This window comes from Phoca vitulina, unplaced genomic scaffold (genome assembly GCF_004348235.1).
Source record: "Phoca vitulina isolate PV1807 unplaced genomic scaffold, GSC_HSeal_1.0 scaffold26, whole genome shotgun sequence".
Classification (NCBI taxonomy): Eukaryota; Metazoa; Chordata; class Mammalia; order Carnivora; family Phocidae; genus Phoca; species Phoca vitulina.
In genome coordinates, this window is record NW_022589729.1 from 6,042,233 (window position 1) to 6,063,620 (window position 21,388).

A 21,388-nucleotide genomic window follows, 5' to 3' on the forward strand; every position below is an offset into this window, starting at 1 on the left:
ATTGCAATAAGTCAAGAAGAAAAATTCTAATATGTGGAGTCTTACCACAAGAAAACTTAGTTCATGTTTTTGCAGAGAAATTATTGGATTAATAATAAAAATATATTAATATTACATTAGAATAGCGCTCTGGAGGAAATGGAATGGAAATAAGAATTTAAGGAGAAAAAAGGACTTATAAAATTACTTTTAGAGAACATCTTTTTTTTTAAAGGTTTTATTTATTCATTTGAGACCTAGAGAGAGAGAGAGAGAGAGCATGAGCAGGGAGAGAGGCAGAGGGAGAAGCAGGCTCCCCGCTGAGCCAGGAGCCAGATGTGGGGCTCGATCCCAGGACCCTGGGATCATGACCTGAGCCGAAGGCAGACGCTTAACCATCTGAGCCACCCAGGCGCCCCTAGAGAACATCATTTTTAAAAAGATGTTGGTGTGTATCATTTCCCTATAGTATATAGAGTCCACTGAATAAATTTAAAGGGATGGTATACATTTATATTAAAATGTGCATGTTTATTGTAATAAGAAATTACATCCTTTGTGCAAGGGATACATACCATTGAAAACCTCTTGGGGTATATATAAACAAAAAGTTTGAAGGCAATCTTCTATAGGGCTCAGTCATTCCCAATCATTTTTTTTTTTCCATCATAGCACACATAAAAAAAGACTTGGTATCTGAATAGCGAAAGCAATTTTGAAAAAGAAGAAAAAAGTTGGAGGACTCAGACTTCTTGATTTCAAAACATTACAAAAACTGCAGTAATCAAAACCATCAGAACAAAGTAATCAAATTGGTACTGGCATAAAGACAGACAGACCAGTAGGCTAGAGTCTGGAAATAAATCCTTGCATATATGGTCAGATGATCTTTGACAAGGGTACCAAGACCACTCAATGGGGAAAAGGACAGTTTCTTCAACAAATGGCATTGGGAAAACTGACTGCATATCCATATACAAAGGAATGAAGTTGGACCTTTGTCCTACACCATATACAAAAATTAACTCAAAATGGATTAAAGACCTAAATATAACAACTAAAACTGTAAATGCTTAGAAGAAAACATAGGGGAAGACTTCATGACACTGGACTTCATAATGAGTTCTTGAATATAACACAGCACAGGCAATGTAAGCAAAAACAGTCAAATGGGACTGTGTCAAACTTCAAACATTTGTGAATCAAAGGATGGGATCAAGAGTAAAAAGGCAGCCTATGGAATGGGAGAAAATATTTGCAAATCATGTATCTGGTAAGGGATTAGTATCCACAATATATAAAGAACTATAGCTCAACAGTAAAATAAACTGATTAAAAACTGGGCAAAGGACTTGAATAGACATTTTTCCAAAGAAGCCATATAAATGGTCAATAAGCATGAATAGATGCTCCATATCAGTAATCATAAGAGAAATGCAAATCAAAACCATAATGAGAGATCACTTCACATCCATTAGGATGGCTGTTACTAAAAAAACCAAAAACAGAAAATAACAACTGTTGGCAAGGATGTGGAGAAATTGGAGCTTTACACTGTTGGTGGAATTGTAAAATGGTCCAACTGCTATGGAAAATATTGTGGAATTTCCTCAAAAAAAACCCCACAGAATTACTGTATAACCCAGCAATCTCATTTCTGGGTATATATCCAAAGGAGGTGAAAGCAGTGTCTCAGAGATATTTGTACACCTATATTCATAGCAGCACTACTCACAAAAGCCAAGGAGTGGAAGTAATCCAAATGTTTATTGATGAATGAATGGATAAACAAAATGGGGTGTGTGTGTATGTGTGTGTATATATACATACACACCATGGAATATCATTCAGCCTTACAAAGGAAGAGAATCATACAACATGCTACAATGGGAATGAACCTTGAGGACACTATGCTAAAGACAAATACTGTATGATTCCACTAAAGTAATTAAATTCATAGAAATGGGAAATAGAATGGGGTTACTGGGACTTGGGAGGAGGGAGTAAAGGGGACTTTAATGGATATAGAGTTTCATATTTGCAAGATGAAAAAGTTCTAGAAATCTGTTTCACAACAATATGAATATACTTTGCACTACTGTACACTTAAAAATGGTTAAGATGGTAAATGTTAGGTTATGTTTTTAACATAATAAATATGTCAGTTAATATGGTAATAGAGAGATTGGTCATACAAAATAACTAAAGCTGCTCATGGTGGGAAGTGACCTGCTGGAAGTTCCAGTAGCTCCAAGCCCTACCTGGCTGTCTTGAGAGATGAGAGGATTAATATCTTGGTTCACCTGTAACCTCTTTGTGGTTTACTAGGAGTCTCTGCTATAGGCAGAGGGTAACCATTGATGGTTTTAAGTGAAAGCATAGCATTTCAAGATTTGAGCTATGGACAGATGGATTTGGTGGCTGTGAAAAGAATACGTTGGGTAGTTCAAAGCTGGAGGTAGGTGACTTTGGGAGATGTTTATAGAAGTCAGATGCGGGCCTTCAGAAGTAAAGACAGAACTAAGGCAGTAGCAATGGTGATGGAGTTTGAAACTTGCTGGAGTTAGCAGTGGCAATCTATAAAAAAGGAATTTGAGCCGAGAATATTAACCAGCTAATATTTTGGAGACATTTTTATGTCAGCAAAGAAAGAATGGATGGGAGTGGTGAGTCCAAAGTGGAAGTAGAATGACCAGTTGGGTGGCCATTGCAGTATTCCAGAAGGGGAGGTAATCTTACATTGGTATTCCTCAGGCATTATTTAATTTTGTTTAAAGTGACAGTCCTGGAATTATAAGACCAAGTATTTTTTTATGACTACTGTGCTAATACCATTTGGAACTATAGGGACCCTAAATGAACCTTCCTCATGCAAAAGAATCATTGAATCCTTTGATTCAGTGAATCCTAGAATCCTTAGGTGTGTGCTGTGCCCACATTTCACCTTTGAAAAGAAGACCAGAGAGTCTTTCAAACACAGATCACTTTTCTTTGTACCATGTGAGCCTAGGTCTCACATATAAATTGCCCAGAAGAGAGAATGTCAAGAGAGAGATAGTTAGTCATCACGTTGCCTTTTTTTTTTTTTTTTTAATAAGACATGAAAGCCACCTTCTGGCTACTCATCCCACCTTCTAGGTGTTAAAACTTTAGTGTTACGCTGTTCAGTATGGTAGCCACTAGTCATATGTGGTAATTTAAATTTAAGTTTAATAGAAAATAAAAGTAAAAATTCAGTTGCTTAGTCATACTAGCTACTTTTCAAGTGCTCATTGACTACATATGCCTAGTGGATACCTTACTGGATAGCACAGATCTAGAACACTTCCATCATCAAAGAAAGTTCTGTTGTGCTGCTATGGTGAGAATGCTCTGAGACCTGCTGCTTGGGTATTTATTTTTAATTTTATATTATCTCATTCTTGTAAAATATAATTCTGGAACTTTTTTTTGTTGTACTTAATTATTATAACGTCAACATCTTTCCGAGTTTGTATATGTAACTCTATAGCATTTTTTTCTAATGGCTGCATGGTGTTCCAATGAAGACTACCAGGCTATATTTAACTATTTCCCTATTAATGAACATTTAGATTATTTACGAAATATTTGCTATAAGAAAATGCTCCAGTAAGCATCCTTATGCATGTATTTACGTAGGATATTGGTATTTTTTTTTTAATTTATTTATTTGAGAGAGAGAGTGAGTGAGAGAGAGAGAGAAAGAACAAGCAGACTCCCCACTGAGCAGGGAGCCCGATGTGGGGCTCCATCCCGGGACTCCAGGATTACAACCGGAGCTGAAGGCAGATGCTTAACTGACTGAGCCACCCAGGCACCCAGGATATTGGTATTTCTACATGTACATTTCCAGGATTGGAATTGCTGAATAATAGAAATTCACATTTTAAATGCTGGTTACAGTTGCCAGATTACTCTAAAAATTGGTCAGGTTCATTCCTATCCATGGTGAATAGAAATGCCCATTTACACACACATACGTTGTCATTTTGTGTTATCAGTTCCTTTGACTTTTGCTTTTCTGATAAGTGAACAATTGTTCTCATGTGATAAGATTATTGTCAGGCTTTATCTGTATTTTTTAAAAAGCAGCAGGTAATAGCAAAGTTAAGCTGGTATTGGAAGAATTTAAATATAAAGAAAGTTTTCTCACAGGGACTAGTTGAATATTAGAATGGGTTAAATAATAGTGTTGAATTGGCTTCTTTAAAATATGCAGAAATTAGCAATAGCTAGCATTATTTACATACCTTCACCCACATACTGTAATGGCACACCCTTACCTTCCAGTAAGGTCACTTATTTGACAACAGGGGTCATTAGAATCCTAGAACCGAAAGGGCCCTTAAAGATCTAGTATTATTTAGTGTTGGTGGTTTGAAAGAAAGAAACTCTGCTTGCTGAAATGGGATGGCCTCATTTTAGATTGCTACGTATTTTTATGTGTTGAAAAGAATATGCTAATACGAAATTTATTTTCCCATTTCCCTAGAAATAGAAAAAGATTAATAATTCTGAAGCATATGAAATTAACCAGCTTCTCTCTTTTTTTAATCTATATCTTTTTTTTAAAGATTTTATTTATTTATTTGATAGAGACAGAGCACAAGCAGGGGGAGCGGGAGAGGGAGAAGCAGGCTCCCTGCTGAGCAGGAAGCCCGATGCGGGGCTCGATCCCAGAACCCTGGGATCATGACCCAAGCCGAAGGCAGACCCTTAACCGACTGAGCCACCCAGGCGCCCTGCAGCTTCTCTATTCTTTAGTTATTTTTTACTTTGTATTGCTACGTGATGGGTTCTTTGCCTTGGCCAAGAAGAACTGGCTAAAATTTGTTGAAGTTCTTGAATTATTTACAAGTCATAGGTTCTAGAGGTTTTTGCTCCTTACAGAAACAAGTACATTTTCTGTTTTTTTCTTGTCTCAGAAGAGTGGAAATGAATGTGCTTCTGTGCTAATAAGATCTTTTATTAGACCATGGAGATTAAGTTTTTCATTTCCTAACATTTAATGATTTCAGTTTCTCATTTAGTTTTTGATCTTGACATATTCATATTGGAAAAGGCAAATAGTGCCAAATTAATTGCCCACTTCAGGATTCAATTTCCTTTCTAGCTTCAGGTTCTTGTTATGTGAGGAACACACTCAGTTTATGAGGACAGACTGTTCAGAAGCAAATCACAATAAGATATTTTTGGAATTAAAAAGAGCTATGGAAAACAGAAATTGAATTTCTTATTTGAGCTTTTGTTGGTGGAATAATTCATTCACTGGAAATATCCTTAAAAAAGACATCTGTAATTTTTGATGACTGAATTAAAATGTGTTTTCTCTGTGTTTCAATGACTATATCATTTATCAAGTAAGAGACTGAATAGTTTTTTTTATACCAGTATAATCTGAGCTCTTCAGGGAAAAAAATTCTTTCCAGAAGGAGATGTAGTTACATTTTGCATGTTGAAGTTAAAGTCACTGGTTTTAGGGGCACCTGGGTGGCTCAGTCATTAAGCGTCTGCCTTCGGCTTGGGTCATGATCCCAGGGTCCTGGCATTGAGCCCTGCATCGGGCTCCCTGCTTGGCTGGAAGCCTGCTTCTCCTTCTCCCACTCCCCCTGCTTGTGTTCCCTCTCTCACTGTGTCTCTGTCTGTCAAATAAAATCTTAAAAAAAAATAATAATAAAGTCACTGGTTTTATTCATTCAGGCAAAACGTTGAACTTGACCATGATAAGAACAACAGTTTATGCTTATGTTATCAATTCCTCTAGACCGTTCACAATAGTCATCTTCAGTGACAGGCTAGACCAAATAGATGTGCTTTAAGGGTAAAATACACATCAGATTTTGAAGACTTAGTAGGGGGTAAAAAGTAAAATATCTCATGAATAATTTAACATTGACTGCATATTGAAATGATATCTTGGCTGTATTATATTAAAGAACATCTATTAAAGTTTTGCCTGTTTTTTTTCTTCTTTTAAAATGTGGCTACTAGGGGCACCTGGGTGGCTCAGTCGTTAAGCGTCTGCCTTCGTCTCAGGTCATGATCCCAGGGTCCTGGGATCGAGCCCTGCATCGGGCTCTCTGCTCAGCGGGGAGCCTGCTTCTCCCTCTCCCACTCTGCCTGCTTGTGTTCCCTCTCTCACTGTCTCTCTCTGTCAAATAAATAAATAAATAAAATCTTTAAAAAATAAATCAAAATAAAATGTGGCTACTAGTAAATTTAAAATTGAATGTGTGGCTTGCATTATATTTTTATTGGACAGTGCTGCTAAGTGCCTACCAATGATTGAAGAGTCTAACTGGAGAGAGAGTAGAAGGGTGGTGGCAGTCAAAGGAAAAAAGGATATTTAGGATCAGATTCGATTGGCATTAAAGTTTATCATTGAAGGTGGTGTTCTTAGAGTAATCCATGGACAGTCTGCCTCAGGTTTGCAGGGTGAGGCCAACCCTGAAACTTCAGTCGTCCCTAATTCATTATTTACATTTCTTTTTTTTTTTTTTTTAAGATTTTATTTATTTATTTGACACAGAGAGACACAGCGAGAGAGGGAACCCAAGCAGGGGGAGTGGGAGAGGGAGAAGCAGGCTTCCCACTGAGCAGGGAGCCCGATGCGGGGCTGGATCCCAGGACCCCGGGATCATGACCTGAGCCGAAGGCAGATGCTTAACGAAGGCAGACGCTTAACGACTGAGCCACCCAGGTGCCCCCATTATTTGCATTTCTTGCAGAGCTTTTAAGGCTACCTAGAGAGAAAGGAAGCTGCAGAAGAGACAGTAACTCTGGTTTTATTAAGGCAGTGAGTGTGAATCTCATTCTCTTAGTTTTTTGATCAATTTTGTTGAATTGGACTTCAGCAAAATGAAAGACATAGGAAGTTGATGACAGTTAAAGATTTGCTTTTCAGAGATTGGGTGCTTGCTTCTTACTTAATAAATGAGGAAAACACTTAAAATTACCTTATAATTTAGTCTAGCCTTTGACTAAAATGAGTGCTACTTAACTCAGTGAGCAAACTGGGTAAGTGCCATTGGCTTTATGATTTAGTGATCTGTGGAGTGTTTGGAATTTTTACACAGGACCCTAACCACCCCAGAGTTGTATGTTCTGGTGCCCTTATTCTATAATACACTTTGTTAAACTGATTTACCACTTAAGTTATACCACAGCTTAGTATTAAAATTCAAAATCTCCTATGGGTGATTTTGTTAGAAGTTGCAAAAAGAGTTACCAAAAAAACTCCTATGGGCCAGGGTAATTTTAATCTATTTATTCTAAGACAATCATGGTGAACTATTTTTAGCTTTTCTTTATAGTAAGTGATGATAAAAAGTTAGTGTTATTTTGTCATGAGTACGTAGAATTTATAGATCTTAAGGTCTTAAACTAATGGTTCATATTGACATTAAACAGTGTACAGTTTTTAAATATATGTTAAATACGTTGCTTTTGTTATCCACAACCTTGATTAAGGATCAATTAAAAAACACTGATAATGGGATCAACTGAAGAACACCAACCTTCATAGAAAAGTTACCAGAGGGAAAGACTGCCTGAATAAAATTGTTCACCTGAATGGCAACTTGATTAGACATTCATCAGCTATTTTTTAATATACACCATTCTTTTTTTTTTTTTTCCAATAATGTGCTTGGCCTGCTTGCATAGTTTAAAGGCATAAGAAGTAACCTTGGTACAGTGCTAAGATTCCAGCACTTTCTAACAGCCGACAGTAGCTGTCAAATAGCAGCCTGCAAAATAGTATCATGATTTTCAACAGACCGCAGAAGACTGCAGAATTTATATTACCAGCACAGAGCAGAAATAGACATAAAGGTAATGCCCAGTTTGCAAATGTTTCCCTTAAAAAAAAAAAAAAAATGTTGGGGCGCCTAGGTGGCTCACTAGGTTAAGCGTCTGCCTTTGGCTCAGGTCATAATCCCAGAGTCCTGGGATCGAGCCCTCCATCGGGCTCTCTGTTCAGCGGCAAGTCTGCTTCTCCCTTTCCCTCTCCTGTGATCTTTCGCTCTCTCTCAAAAAGATAAAATCTGTAAAAGAAAATAAATGTTTTCCATTTTTAAGTTGACTAGAATCTAGAATGCATTTTCTTATAGTATTATAAAGAGACTTAGGATTCCAGACCAACCCTCAAACACATCTTTAACATTCCTAATAGTTCTGTTTCACCTTCCTTTAAACTCTGTACGATGACTTTAGAAAATGTATTCCCATGATAGGAGGAGATGCCTGATTAAGTCCCCTTTCTCTCTTGTTAATAGAAATTTCTCAGTCAGGGGCCTTGAAAAATGGAAAAAAAACTTTCCATTGAACGCAAATATATAAAGAAAGTATTTCTCAAGGACTTCTCTTCCTGGATGTTTTGAATTACGGCATTAAGAGATCCTGGATCTTTGCAGGGGCAGGAAATCCAAATTGCTGTGTCTTGTGTTTGATTGTATGAGTCATTTGTGAATTGAGTCAGGTACTTTTTATTCCAATATAGAAGGGAAATAACACATTTTTCATAGTATCGTACAGCATTCAGCAGAGGTTATGTGCACCAAGTAAGCTCTTTGAAGGCTTATTTGCTTTTGTTTCTCCAGCACTTAGCACAGTGGCCAACACACAAAAGATGTTGTGTTTGTTGAATGAATGAATGAATGAAGAATCATTAGCTGGCCCCATGAAGTGCTTGCAATTCTACATGGTCTTTCTGAGATTGTGGTATTTTGATACATTCTTTTTATAGCAATATTAAAACCAAGTCCCAGATTTTAGAGTGATAAGCTTTTTGAGGTGCTTTGCTTTCTCGAACAAGAAAAACAGCATTTTCTAAAACTCTGTAGATGGGATGGCTTAGTTGCCATCAGCCCACAATAAGGCAGTTGTTTTTGGTGTAGTGGAAAAATTAGCAGAATAAAGAAATTGCCTAAGTGAATTAGATTGCCGAAGAACAAACTGTAATTTTCCAGGTTATGAAAAAAACTTCCAAATCTTGATATCGAGGGAATGCTTCTATTTTAAAATAATATGTAATAATCTTGCTTTGGCCTTAACTGTAAGCCCCATGTTTCCTAATTTTTATGCCTCTTCATAAGCCATAGGTGAAGGAAGTATAGCAGAATACTTGTGAGCATGGGCTTTGGAACTCCAGAAGCCCTGATTTGAAACCCCACTCTGCCACTTAATCCTCTGTGATCTTGGTGAACCTATATAAACTAAGTAATCTGGTTTTCTCATTGTAGTAAGGGGATGATAGAGAATCTTTGTCTTGCTTATGTGAATTAATGTCTATAAAGCACTTAGACACATGGAAATGCTGAATACATGTTAGTTGTTGCTTGATAACTCCTATATGTGAGTTACCCCTTTTTGCCTTTCCTCATGTTGACCTTTTCTTCAAGTATATTTGAAAAGTTCCTCACTGCTTTTTAAAGACTTAGTTTAAGGTGACTCCTCCCTGTGTTTTGTCATCTCTCTCACTCATCCCTTTTATGGTAGTTGTTACAGTACTCACCACCTACTATAGTTATGTGTTTGTCAGCTACATTAGATCACAGAATCTTTAAGGACAAGGAATATGTTTGAATTTTTCTCCGTTCCTACTGTAGGGCGTGGCACATGGCATTTAACAGAGTATTTGTTAAATTATTTAATTGACACGTATATGGAAATCTTCTGTAAGTTGTGCAGTGCTAATCAGATGTTTTAGGACTTAATATAGGGCTAGCAATGTGCTTGGCATGTTAGGAAGTAGTTACCTGGTATTTGAGTACCAAAGATGAGAATATTATCACAAAGCTAATTGAGCAATGATTCCAAATACCAGACTGTTAACTTTCTTATCATCTATATGTAATTCATTTTAGCAGTTTTTAAAACGTTATATATAATTGGAAGTTGTATTTGTGTCCTTCTTACTGTAAGCATCCTAGATAGCAGGTTCAGTCCCATCTTTTAAAATGATTCTTCCCTAGAAATTTGAAGCTGATTGGTTTAAATACAATATTTTATTTATATTTTGTATTTTAATGGCTAAATCTTGAGATTAGCATTGAGAACTTGTGTATCAGGCACTGAGGACTTTAGTATGCTCTTTGTTTTAAATCCTTGTAACAACCCTACTAGATGTAAGCACTTCTGTTTTCCATGCTTTTATGGAGATAAGTAAAGCTTTCAGATATAGGGTAACCTGATGGTAAGTGTGAGATCCAGGATATGAACCTAGGCAATCTTATTCTGGGGCCTAAATTTATAGTTATGTAAGGGCCTGTTTTTTCACATTTTCTTTGAACTTTATCTGTTTTTTTAATTTAGTTTGAGGTAATATATATAAAATATCTAATATTTGTCTCAGAGTAGTTGCTCAAAAAGTGATAGCTTTATTCCTCCTTTTCTGATACAAGAGAGAAACTCAAAGATAATTATAGAAAAACAAGTTAATAGGAGCAGTATAAGGGATCATAATCCCCATACCTATGAGATTTTTAATTCTTTGTTTCAATGTTTGTTGAACACCTTCTTTTAATCTGAGAAACTGTTCTTATGTGTAAGAAATCACAGAGTATTGGAAAATATCAGAAATCGTAGATCTTTTGTTTCAAACTTCAGGTTTTTTTTTTCATTGATACCTTGTCTTATGAAAAGATAAGTTCCATGAAGACCTCTGTGTGGAATTTTAGATGTGTTTTTGTCAGTGTATATTTAATTTGTCTCATGTCTGAGCAACAAATATTTGTCATTTTAAAGATTCTTAAAATTCACTTTTGTGGTTTGGTTTAAATGTGGATGAACCTGATATCCAATATCTTAAGATCTGAATAACTTGCAGTTTTACTATTACATAGATTTGGAAATTCAGGCCAAATGTTTCCCAATTATTGTTACATATAGCAAAATCCTGCTGTTGTATAGTTTACCTTTTTTTCTTCCTTAATACCAGCATTATGTTTATATAATACATATTTATGTAATATTTATATATTAGGTGTTGGTTCTATTATGTTTAGAGATAATGTTTAGTAAAATATTTCAAGCTCTGTATTTCATGTAAGCACTTTTCATCTTTTTTAATAATAGGTAAATCAAACTGGGAAGATGATGGTTGGGGAGCATGGGAAGAAACAGACCCCCAAGAACCTGTAAGTCTTTATAAATGTGTGCATGCTTGTTGAAAGTGGCATTTTCCGTTTGTAATGATGGTGGCATATTCCAGTGTTAGGTTGACATTTTAAACCCTTCATCAAGAACATCTTTGTGCTTGCTTAATAGTACTGAAGTAGATACCTTTCTTAAGGATTTAATGACTTTATAGTTAAGCAGGCTAAACAGAGAATAACTACTTTAGGATTCTTTCTCCTTCATTAGTTATTATTTTAGACTCCTCCACTTAACTCATTCAACATATATTTGTTAAGTGCCCACCATATTCTAGGCATTTTTCTCGGTGCTGCAAGTATAGCCCGTGAGTAAGGTACTTGAAATCCCTGTGTATATTTTCACCTATGGGTAACAGAAAATCTAACCTAAACTGACTTGAATAATAAGGACATTCATTAGCTCATATAGAAGGAAGTCAGGGTAGTATTGACTCATAGATTGGTTGATCAGGAGATTCAACTATGTCATCAAAGACGTAAGTTCTTTCCTTCTGTCTCCTCTGCATATATGGTAGTGTTGACTTCATCCTAAAGATTGTTCTTCTAATAGATGGGGTATGCCACCATGTTTCTTCATTTATGACCAGAGGGAGAAAAAGACTAGGGCTTTCTGTGATTCTTACAGGAGCAGGGAACAACTTTTTCAGAAGCCTCTAGAGAACCTTGGCTATCTCTCTTGGCCGGAATAAGGCCAGACACTCATTTCTGAACTGGTCACTGGCAAGGGATATCAGATTTTTCATCAGTCAGCCTTGCCATTCCCTGGAATTGGAGGATTAAAGGGTCTGCTTCTCCTGAGGCCCATGACTACAGGGGAGGAGTTGATATCTGAACGAAATCAGGATTTTTTATGAAAAAAGAAGAATGAACATACATATTGGATAGGTCTTCTAATCATCCCTGTTCCCAGCAGCTTATACTTAAGTGGGGAGAGAGAAATTTTTTCAAAAAGAGAGATAAAAGTGTCAAATAGTGGTAATCAAAGTTACATAGAGGATTCAAATGGTGATGTGGTAGCAAGTGATCAAGGAACTACCATAGCTTGGGTGGAAGGCTTTTCAGAGGATGCGACATTTGAGCTGAGGTCTGAAAGACAGCAGGGAGCCAGTGTGGTGAAGATCTGGCAAAGAGCATTGCAGGCCAGGGCAACAGCTCATGCAGGGGCCCTATGGCAGGACTGGGCTTGGAGTTCAGAGGACATAAAGAAGGCCAGTGTGGCTTTGCAGGACTGAGAGGCTATGAGATGAGGTCAGAGAAGTAAGCAGGCCTGAGGTAAGGCTTTGTGAATTTGGAGTTTATTCTAAATGTGGTAGAAAAGTACACATAGCTGATTTCTCATTTTTAAAGTTCATCTTGGCTGCTTTTTGGAGTTGAAGTAGGAAGCAAAAGTGGAAGCAGGGAGACCAATTAGGAGCCTGTTGTGATAGTGTAGTTGAGAAATGATGTGGCTTACATTAAGGTGATATCAGTGAAAATGAGAAATTGATGGATTCAGGATAAGTTTTAGAAATAACAGTAAGACTTTCCTATAAGTTGGTTGTGAGGGCTGAAGGGAAAAATAAAATCAGGATTAACTTCCTTGATCTGGGATATGGTGTGGAGTAGGTAAAGCATACTTAATAAGATACTGATACTCCCCAAGACTGGGTAATAGGTTCCATTCTCTTCATTTTTGTCAATGTTTGAAAATATCCATAAGTTTTTTTTTGTTTTTTTTTTTTAAAGCCTCCCAGATATTTGGCTTGAGCAGCTGGATGGATGGTGTGTGGTTTATTGAGTTGGGGAAGACTAACAGAATAGGTCTGGGGAAGAAGTGAAGGATCATCGTGTTGTAGGAAGCAGAGCATGCTAATGTCATACAGATTTATAGAAAAGCTCCAAGGGGAGATGAGGAACAGGAAACCATTGCAGAAGGCCTCCTGGAGAATTGGGATGTGTTGAATAGGATGTAATGCAGCTCAAGGAACGTGGTTATGGCATCACTTTAGCAAACAAAACACCTCGTTCCTTGCCCCTCTAGTGCTGTGTCAACATGGAGACTCAGTGGTCCTCTGTCTCTGTTTTTTGCTACAGTTGATTGGCTTCTGCTTTCTCACGATTTAGACTGTTTTGTGGCTGTTATTTGTATCTTTCATTTATCTTGGATTCTTTTTCCTCTTTGTTTCACACCCAGAGCTCATATGAGGATTTGATGGGGTCTGTTCATCACTATCCAGTATTGGATATTTGCGGAGGGTGGGGCATAGTGTTCATGCCAGGCCACTATGTGGGATGTCAGTCTACCTGTCAATGCTGCCCTCTGGCCGGACACCACCAGCAGTCTGGTTAGCTATGGCAAGAGTGGGGAGTGGAAGGAAGGGAGAGGAGAGGTACGTGTAAAGAAGGTTGGAGGCTCTGCATGGCTGAATATGAGCTAACCTCTCGGGGAGATGGCTGTACTTTGAGAATTTCTCAGAAAGGGGTAGTGTAACTAGCAGCTACTTTGCATGTGGTGTTGGGTACATTTACTTTTAGTGTTTATTTTCTAGAATCCTATAGCTAGTGACTATAATATGGCAAGCTCCCGAGTAAATGTGAAGTTTTCAGGAATTACCTCACAGACATTGCATGTTAAAGTGGACACATGCATTTGTAAAAAAAAGAGGAGGTTCCACTGGGACAGTTATTGTAAAATACGTAAGATGGTGCAGGTGCTGAGTCATGGAACTTACTTACAGACCCAGGGGCCCCCATCTTAAAGTGTCTGCTGTGCACAGTTGGTTCTTTTTGGAATGGATTTTTACTTGTGAGTGACGTAGTTGAGGACTTGTATGTGAGGCTAGTTTTCCTCACGAACATCCGCTACGTTTTCTCTGCTAATTTTAAGGGGGTTCGTTGACTGTTGGGTGTCATAGACCTGCTTTTCGGCTCATCTAGCAGTGTGCCTTCCTTAAGCGTACACTTCCTTATGGCATTACAACCTAATACAGTAGAAAATTACTGCAACTACAATTTGGGGTCAGAGAAGCAATAGGTAAAGCTTTATGAATTTGGAATTTATTCTAAATGTAATCAGAAACCACATTATCTATTTCTGTTCGGGAAAGCTCACCTTCGCTGCCCTGTGGAATAGACTGTAGGGGGTCTTTTTATTAGTTGTGCCTCATACGCGTGAAGGTCATGGGCCAGTTTATTTTATAGTATTTCATTTTGATGCGCCACTGTTCCAGCTGGTTCTGGGCGATGGGGACAGTGATTCCTAGTTAGATTGTGTATGTTTTAACAGACTTCCTTTAAATCTGTTAAAGTGTGCCATCTTCTCTTTATTGGCAAGAATATCCTAAATCTAGGAATAACATCTTTTAACTGTGTCAGTGAAAAGCTGAAATATGCTTCTACTCATTCCAAAATACATTAACTTACATGTAGCCCATTTCTTCATTTGGATAAGATTTGAATGTTTACCAATGGTCCTCATGGATGAGGGTAGCTTGTTGTTCTCTTTGTCTTAACTGATGTGCTCACACAGCGGATTTGACGGCAAGTGAAAGAGTTGACAACAATTCTGGGTGTACCAGTCATTCCTAGCTATTCTTATTATCCTCCTATGAACCCTTGTACCTCGTCATGATTTTACGTACATGGTGAAGGAGAAGGTATTTGAATGACAACAAAAGTGGGGCAGGACAGTGATATTGAGACGTTACCTGGGTGTTAAAATGATCTTGCTGTATTTAACAGTGCTTCTCTGAATTTGGATCCTGTCCTCAAAATAAGACAGCATCTTTGTTAAGGGAGACTGTTTGGTGAATGAGAACAAAAATGGCAGTGTGGCCAGGGGAAAAGGATATGACTTCTGCCTTACACTGCAGCATCATCTAGAATTGTCCACACATAACATCAGTATGAGGTTTTGCAGAGTAAAGTGTTTTATACCAGGGCTATTAGAATGTTAACACAGCTGAGGTAAGAGACTTCTGTTATTTCTACTGCTGTCTAGGATTATGAACAACTCCAAAGGCATAGCCAGCTCTAGAGGCATAACAAGAATCAGAGTAAATTTTGGCAGATGTATGAACTGCATGCTCTAGTTAAGGTAAGAGATGTAGCCACCTCATCAGGATGGAGAGGGAACTTTCCGCTGTCCCTTGTTAGGAACAGACCGCAAGCTCAACACCTGCCTGCCCTGAGAGTCTCACTGGTAGGTCTTGTCCACATTAAAGATGAGGCCAGTATTGGAACAAGAGAAAGGTCTCGAAATCAATTTATGGCTGTGTCGGGGTGCTGTAACTGTGAAAACAGTGATAGGGTTCTCCACCGTTGGGCTGTGGTTCTCCTGACCAGCAGAGGAGAGCAGCCTGACATTAGAGAGCTGGTGTGTTTTGGTGTTCGGGGGGCCGCGGTGGTGTGTAGGTGAACCATAGGAGGGGCAGCTCAGAGTAGAGAACAGCAGCAGCTACTGCCCTGGACGCTGACCTGGAGGCCAAGCGACGCTGTCGCATCCAGCAGAAAACGCCGAAAACTTCAGGGTGCTTTTATCTCCACAAGCCTATAGCTCTTTGAGAGTAGTTTCTCATTTTTATGGCAGAAGAGAGTGTGGAGGGCTTTTATAATCAGAAAGATTTAGTACCAGTATGGACAAGGCTTTTTTTTAAGAAAGGAGAAGCCTCTTTAGCTTTCTGTGATTCTGAGATGTCCACTGTAATAAGTGCTCAGTAAAGAAAGCATGTTCTAATATCCTTTATTAGTGGGAGCCGCCACGGCCAAGACAGTATACATCCGTGACACGGGTAGGCTTAGGAACTTTAAGGATGACTTCAGTTAGAGAAGAGGACAAATGTCTTTCTCCTGTAGATAGTTCATGTCCGTATGAGTCTGCTCGGCTGCCGTAACAGAATACCGCAGACTGGGTGGCTTAACGGAAATGCATCGTCTCACAGTTCTGAAAGCTAGACGTTTAAGATCAAGGTGCTGTCAGAGTTGGTTTTCGGTGAAACCCCTCTTCCTGGCTTGCAGACAGACACCTTCTCACTATGTCCTTACATGGCCTGTCCTCTGCAAAGAGAGAGAGCAGTGAGTCCTGGTGTCCCTTCTCCTTACAGGGATAACCAATCTGTCAGATTAAGTCTCTGCCCTTATGACCTCAGACCTCATTGAACCTAGTTACCTTCTTACCTCCCGATAACAGTCACACTGGGGACAAGGGCTTCAACACATGAATTTTGAGAGGATACCACTGAGTCTGTAAAAATGCCCCAAATAATGGATCCATGTCAGGCATAACTCTTATGTGTGCAAGTGTGAAGAATAAGGTTAAGGAATTCCTACTTGCCCATGAGTAAATACACTAAAGAATTAAAAGGGCAAACAGACTTTCAAGATGGAAAAAAAAAAAAAGGTAAAAAGATATTCTTCTGTACTAACTTAATTTTAAGTGGACATCATGAGAGATAGTGTCTTGCTTGGAGAAATTGGAAAAGAAGATGGTTGTACTAGCACATCTACCAATTAATGGTCCTATAATAAATAGTAAATAGCTTTGTTGTGTTTTTTACAGTGTTACAAGGGCTTTTAGTTTGGATTATAATTTGTTTGCTTTGGGAAAGAAGTGGTTACAGGGGGATATTTTGCCTACCCTCATGCTATAATGGAAATCGAGGCAGTTAAGGAAGAAGCTTGACAAGGTTTAGTTTTAGTTGTAAGGCAGATTAATGAGCTTTCCTTCATTGGTGTATTAAGTCCAAAGGGTAGGAAGTATAGAGTCAAGGATTTCCTTGGCAGTGGTTTCTGGAACAGGAAGCACAGAAGGTTCTGGGTTAAGGCCCTTAGTGAAGGTAGAAAGTGTGGAAAATTTCCATTCAAGAGACACTTTAGAATGTGTTCCATCTGTTTGCAGAAAGTGATATAGTACAGTTTACAGAGGCAATTTGATTTAGCAGATTAACAAGGAAAGCATGCTGGCCAGATAGAGGGCCCCAGAGAAATGTTTGTTTACAGACTGAGAAATAGGATATAGCATGACCTGATTAGAGATTCTTAGAACATTAATAATCTGGGATAATTCTGGAAAACATTTTGCCTTATTTTAGTGTCATCTACCGCACAAGAGACATAAGCACCAGATTGGCCAGAGGCAGAGGAGAGCACTCAGGTTATACTAAAGTTATGTTTTAGGTTTAAGTTCTTATACAAAGAGGAAAGTGGCTACAGAGGTTCTTCTTACTGAGATGGGTTCTCATTGAGACTTTGGCATTTGACTGTTAGAAATACTACTTTTGTGGGGCAACTGTGTGGCTCAGTCAGTTAAGCATCTGACTTGGTTTCAGCTCAGGTCATGATCTCAGGGTCCTGAGGTTGAGCCTTGGGTCGGGCTCTGTGCTGAATACAGAGTCTACTTATCCGTCTCCCTCTGCTCCTCCCCCTGCTCTCTCTCTCAAATAAATAAAATCTTAAAATACTCCTTTTGCCAATGACCTTCCTGTTAACATTAATACGGGCTGGGTCTTGCCTAGTGATTCTCAATTGGAGGGATGATTTTGTCCCCTCAGGAGGTATTTGGCAAAAATGTCTAGAGACATTTTTGGTTGTCACAATTTGGGGGGTGGTACATTTCAGGGGATAGAGGCCAGGGATGCTGTTAAGCATCTTACATTGCACAGGACAGCCCTCCAAAACAAACAGTTGTCCAGCCCAAAATGTCACTTGTCCCAGAGTTCAGAAATCTTGGTCTAGCCCATGGCTTTCAGTGTAACTCTCTCGATCCTTCTTTCTGCCATTCCTCCTGTTTCTAAAATCCCTTGGCTTTGGGGCGCCTGGGTGGTGCAGTCAGTTAAGCATCTGACTCTTGGTTTCAGCTCAGATCTGACTTCGGGGTCCTGAGATTGAACCCTGTATCCAGCTCTGAGCTGAGTGCGGAATCTGCTTGAGATTCTCTCTCCGTCTTCCCCTGCCTCTCCTGCTCATGCTCGCTCTCCAAAATAAATAAATAAATAAATCTTTAAAAAACATTAAAAAAATAAAATCCCTTGGCCTTTTTTGGGGGCTTCAAAACTTTTGGTCTACATGGCTATTAATTTGTTTTTAGTAGATTCTGGTTTGCTAGTGTGAAAAGTGCAGTTGAAAGATTGTTTGCCAACAAAGGTGAATGTAAGTAGTTCCTCAGTCTTTGGCCACAGATCAACAAGTAGTTCAGGCTCAGTCTTGGTGGCATTATTTATGTCTAAGTGTTTGAGAGAGACCTATCTTTAGTCTCCCTATTGTAGCTAACCACGACTTCTCCTTGCTCTTGCTTAGAGTTGGTCATTTTATTTTGCATCTGCTCTCCTCTGGCACTCCTGCTGGGTAGCTTGTTTGTGTTGGCTTAGTGATGGACCTTCCTTGTCCTCTGCCAGGGAGGGAGGGGGAGGGACGGCGATCTGACTTTGCAGTGGGGGAAGGGGTCTGGAGACCTGACTGCAGCTCAGACCAGGCTTTGCCCTCACTTCCTCCAGGACCTGGTACCGTTCCTAAGCCTGTGGGCTTTTCTCGGGTATTTTTGAAACTGTTAACCCCTGCTTTGTATCAAACTAATTATTGCTAAATCAGATTGGTGTAAATGTCATTTCAGTGTTTAAATTTTCATTTTTAAAGATAGGAGTATTGTTGGTCACCTTTTCACATTTTCACTTATAAATCTTTTTGGGGAATGTGTACTATTAATCTGTTTGTTTTTTTAATAAACACCAATAGCAATTTGAGGCCCATAGCATTTAGTTTGGCTATTAGAGTATTCTGATTTATGTTGGGTGCTAATTGTTTCTTGCTTATTCATCTTGTTTGTCCAACTAGATAATTAAGTTTTTGACCAGGAATTGTTTGGTGCTTTCCTATATCCTATGGTGCCTAATTTAGTGCTTAGTATTAGACAGTTGTTCAGGAAATAGAGAAGTATGCTTTTCAGGTTTGGAGTTCATTGCAATTATTTGTGAAATGAATTTTCTACTAAAAATGATGAATTTGTTTTATAAAAAATGATTATTACAAAAAATTCAGGTATTTTAGAAAAATACAAAGTAAAATAAACAACTTCCTAACATCTAAGAATAATTATCATTATTAACTTCAAGGGGTTATAAATGTAGGCATTTTGCTGTGGCTGTATATAGGTTGAGTCATTGGATGAATGGGCACACAGAAAATTCTATAAAAATGGGTATATATATATGTACAATTTAAAAGTAAATGATAGAATTAATCCTACTTGAATTGATCAAGTAAAGCTGTAAGAGTTAGTGAATTACAGTTAACTTCATGAGGTTAGGAAGAAAAGTAATTTAAAAAAGGAGGTGAGAGTTGTAGGTTTCTGTCAGTAATTATATTTGTAAGTTTTTTTGCTTTGGCTTATCTGTAATCAGATTTGTAATCAAATTTAGGAAGAGTTCCTGCCTTGCCCCCATTTCAGTTTTGAACAGACCTTAAGAGCTTTCATCTGAGAACTTTAGTCTGTGTCCAGGTGCCGCACAGCTAGCTGCTCGTCCCTGTTGTTAATCTGTTTCATATATTGAAGTTTTGTACAGCATTTTGTTTGGGAATGAAAAGTCTGCTACCTTAAAAAAACTTTGAGAAACACTGAGCACTATGTATGTTAATCGCAGACTAGAAAAACGAGAAAAACCTATTTGTATAGCATCATTTACTGTTTGTGTTTCAGAATTACTGCAGCACTTAGGTCTCTTGGTTTAAAAAGTATATATGACTATTTTATGTCTACGATTTAGGTGGTAAATGACTTGAGAATTACATTGAATGTGCTGACTACTCTGTGATTTCACTGGATTTTACTCTCCACCACTGTAAGGTGTAAATGTTTATGAAAGTTAGCACAATGACAATATAAATTGCAGGTGATAGACTTACTATGCTAAAGTCAAAACCTTTGAAAAATGATTCTGGCTACATCAATGGCCATGTAGTCACCACAGTAGCTGATACACCAAAAACCATTTGCCACTATGTTTACAGAGTGGTAATTTACCAGCTCTGTAGAGGCCAGACATAATTGAAAGGCTTGTTAAATTACTGCAGCTTTTTACCATCTGCTGCATTGTGACAGAATAATCAGTTGACAAATCTGTGGGCTTAAAATCAAAAGAAATAAATTTTTAAAAATATATGTTATGGCTCTAATTGTTTAGACAGAATTCCTTATAATGTTCATTGGTGGTGACTTCAATATTTGTACATATTAAGAAACATTTTTACTGGTCTCAATTCAAAGAAAACTCCTTGAAGTTTAGGTCACATTTAAATAAAATTTTACGTTCTCTCCTTCCATCCCCCAAGCAGGGGTTGTTTTATAGCTAATGGATAAATTTAATGTTAACTTCAGTGACCAGGTAGGTACTAGTTTTTTGCAGAAAGCCAAGTAGTCCTTGGTAGTGCTGTTTTTGTTTGTTAGTTTTTTTTTTAATTTCATGTGTTGCTTGGGAAATTAACTACCTTGTCAAATGATGGTGAATCAGTAGCTTCAGGAGAACCGTGTTAGTGACTATAGTTCCCATTATTGTGGGGAAGGTTCTCAGAAAACCTATTTGGTAGGCGAATGCCCTTATAGTAGAAAGCAAAATGGTAAGCTTGCATCTTGTTAGCCACTGAATGTGTGCTGATGCTCTGTGTGACTTCATAGAGTGTTCTTATTAGACCCTCTTTCCTGCCTGAGCTGTCTTGATGAATTGGAAATTTTGTGTAAGCTTCTTGTAAAACCCAGTGCTAGTTCCTTGGGATCCAGGGGATTTCCTCATCTCTGCTCTACCAACACTTTCATCCAGATACTTTTGCTTGGACTTGAGGTTCCCCCAAAAAATCTGACCCAGGTACTACTTCAGACAGACCCACGCTCCTTATTCTTAGTTTGTATTTCTGCTGTGAATATTTGTCTGCTCTCCTACCCGGGTTCCTTTATCACCTCAGTCTAATTTAGGGCTCCCTGGCCCATCCCCCAGCCTTGCTTCTACCCTGTATTGCCTAGAGCAGTGCTTCTCAGCCCAGAGGCAGTTTTGCCCCCCAAGGGACATTTGGCAATGTCTGGAGACAGTGTTGGTTGTCACACTGAGGATACTACCGTACCATGAAGAATTATCCTACTCATAATGTCAGGAGTACTGAGAAATCTTGGCTTAGAGCAATGTATTTCAAACTGTTTATCTTGACTTTTGGGGATATCACTTTACTGTGTCTTGACCGGTACTTTTAAAATAATGAAATAAAATAGGGGG

The 21,388-nt window shown here is 38.3% G+C and overlaps 1 protein-coding gene across 2 annotated transcripts in view; it reads left to right on the forward strand.

Moving 5' to 3' along the window:
- Positions 1-21,388, forward strand: part of RAB3GAP2 (RAB3 GTPase activating non-catalytic protein subunit 2) — a 94,946-nt gene that overhangs the window by 6,141 nt on the left and 67,417 nt on the right. For both annotated transcript variants that reach the window (XM_032422446.1, XM_032422447.1), the window contains exon 2: positions 11,077-11,138. In XM_032422446.1, coding sequence (XP_032278337.1) covers positions 11,077-11,138 — 62 coding nt within the window. The remainder of the gene's footprint in view (positions 1-11,076; positions 11,139-21,388) is intronic.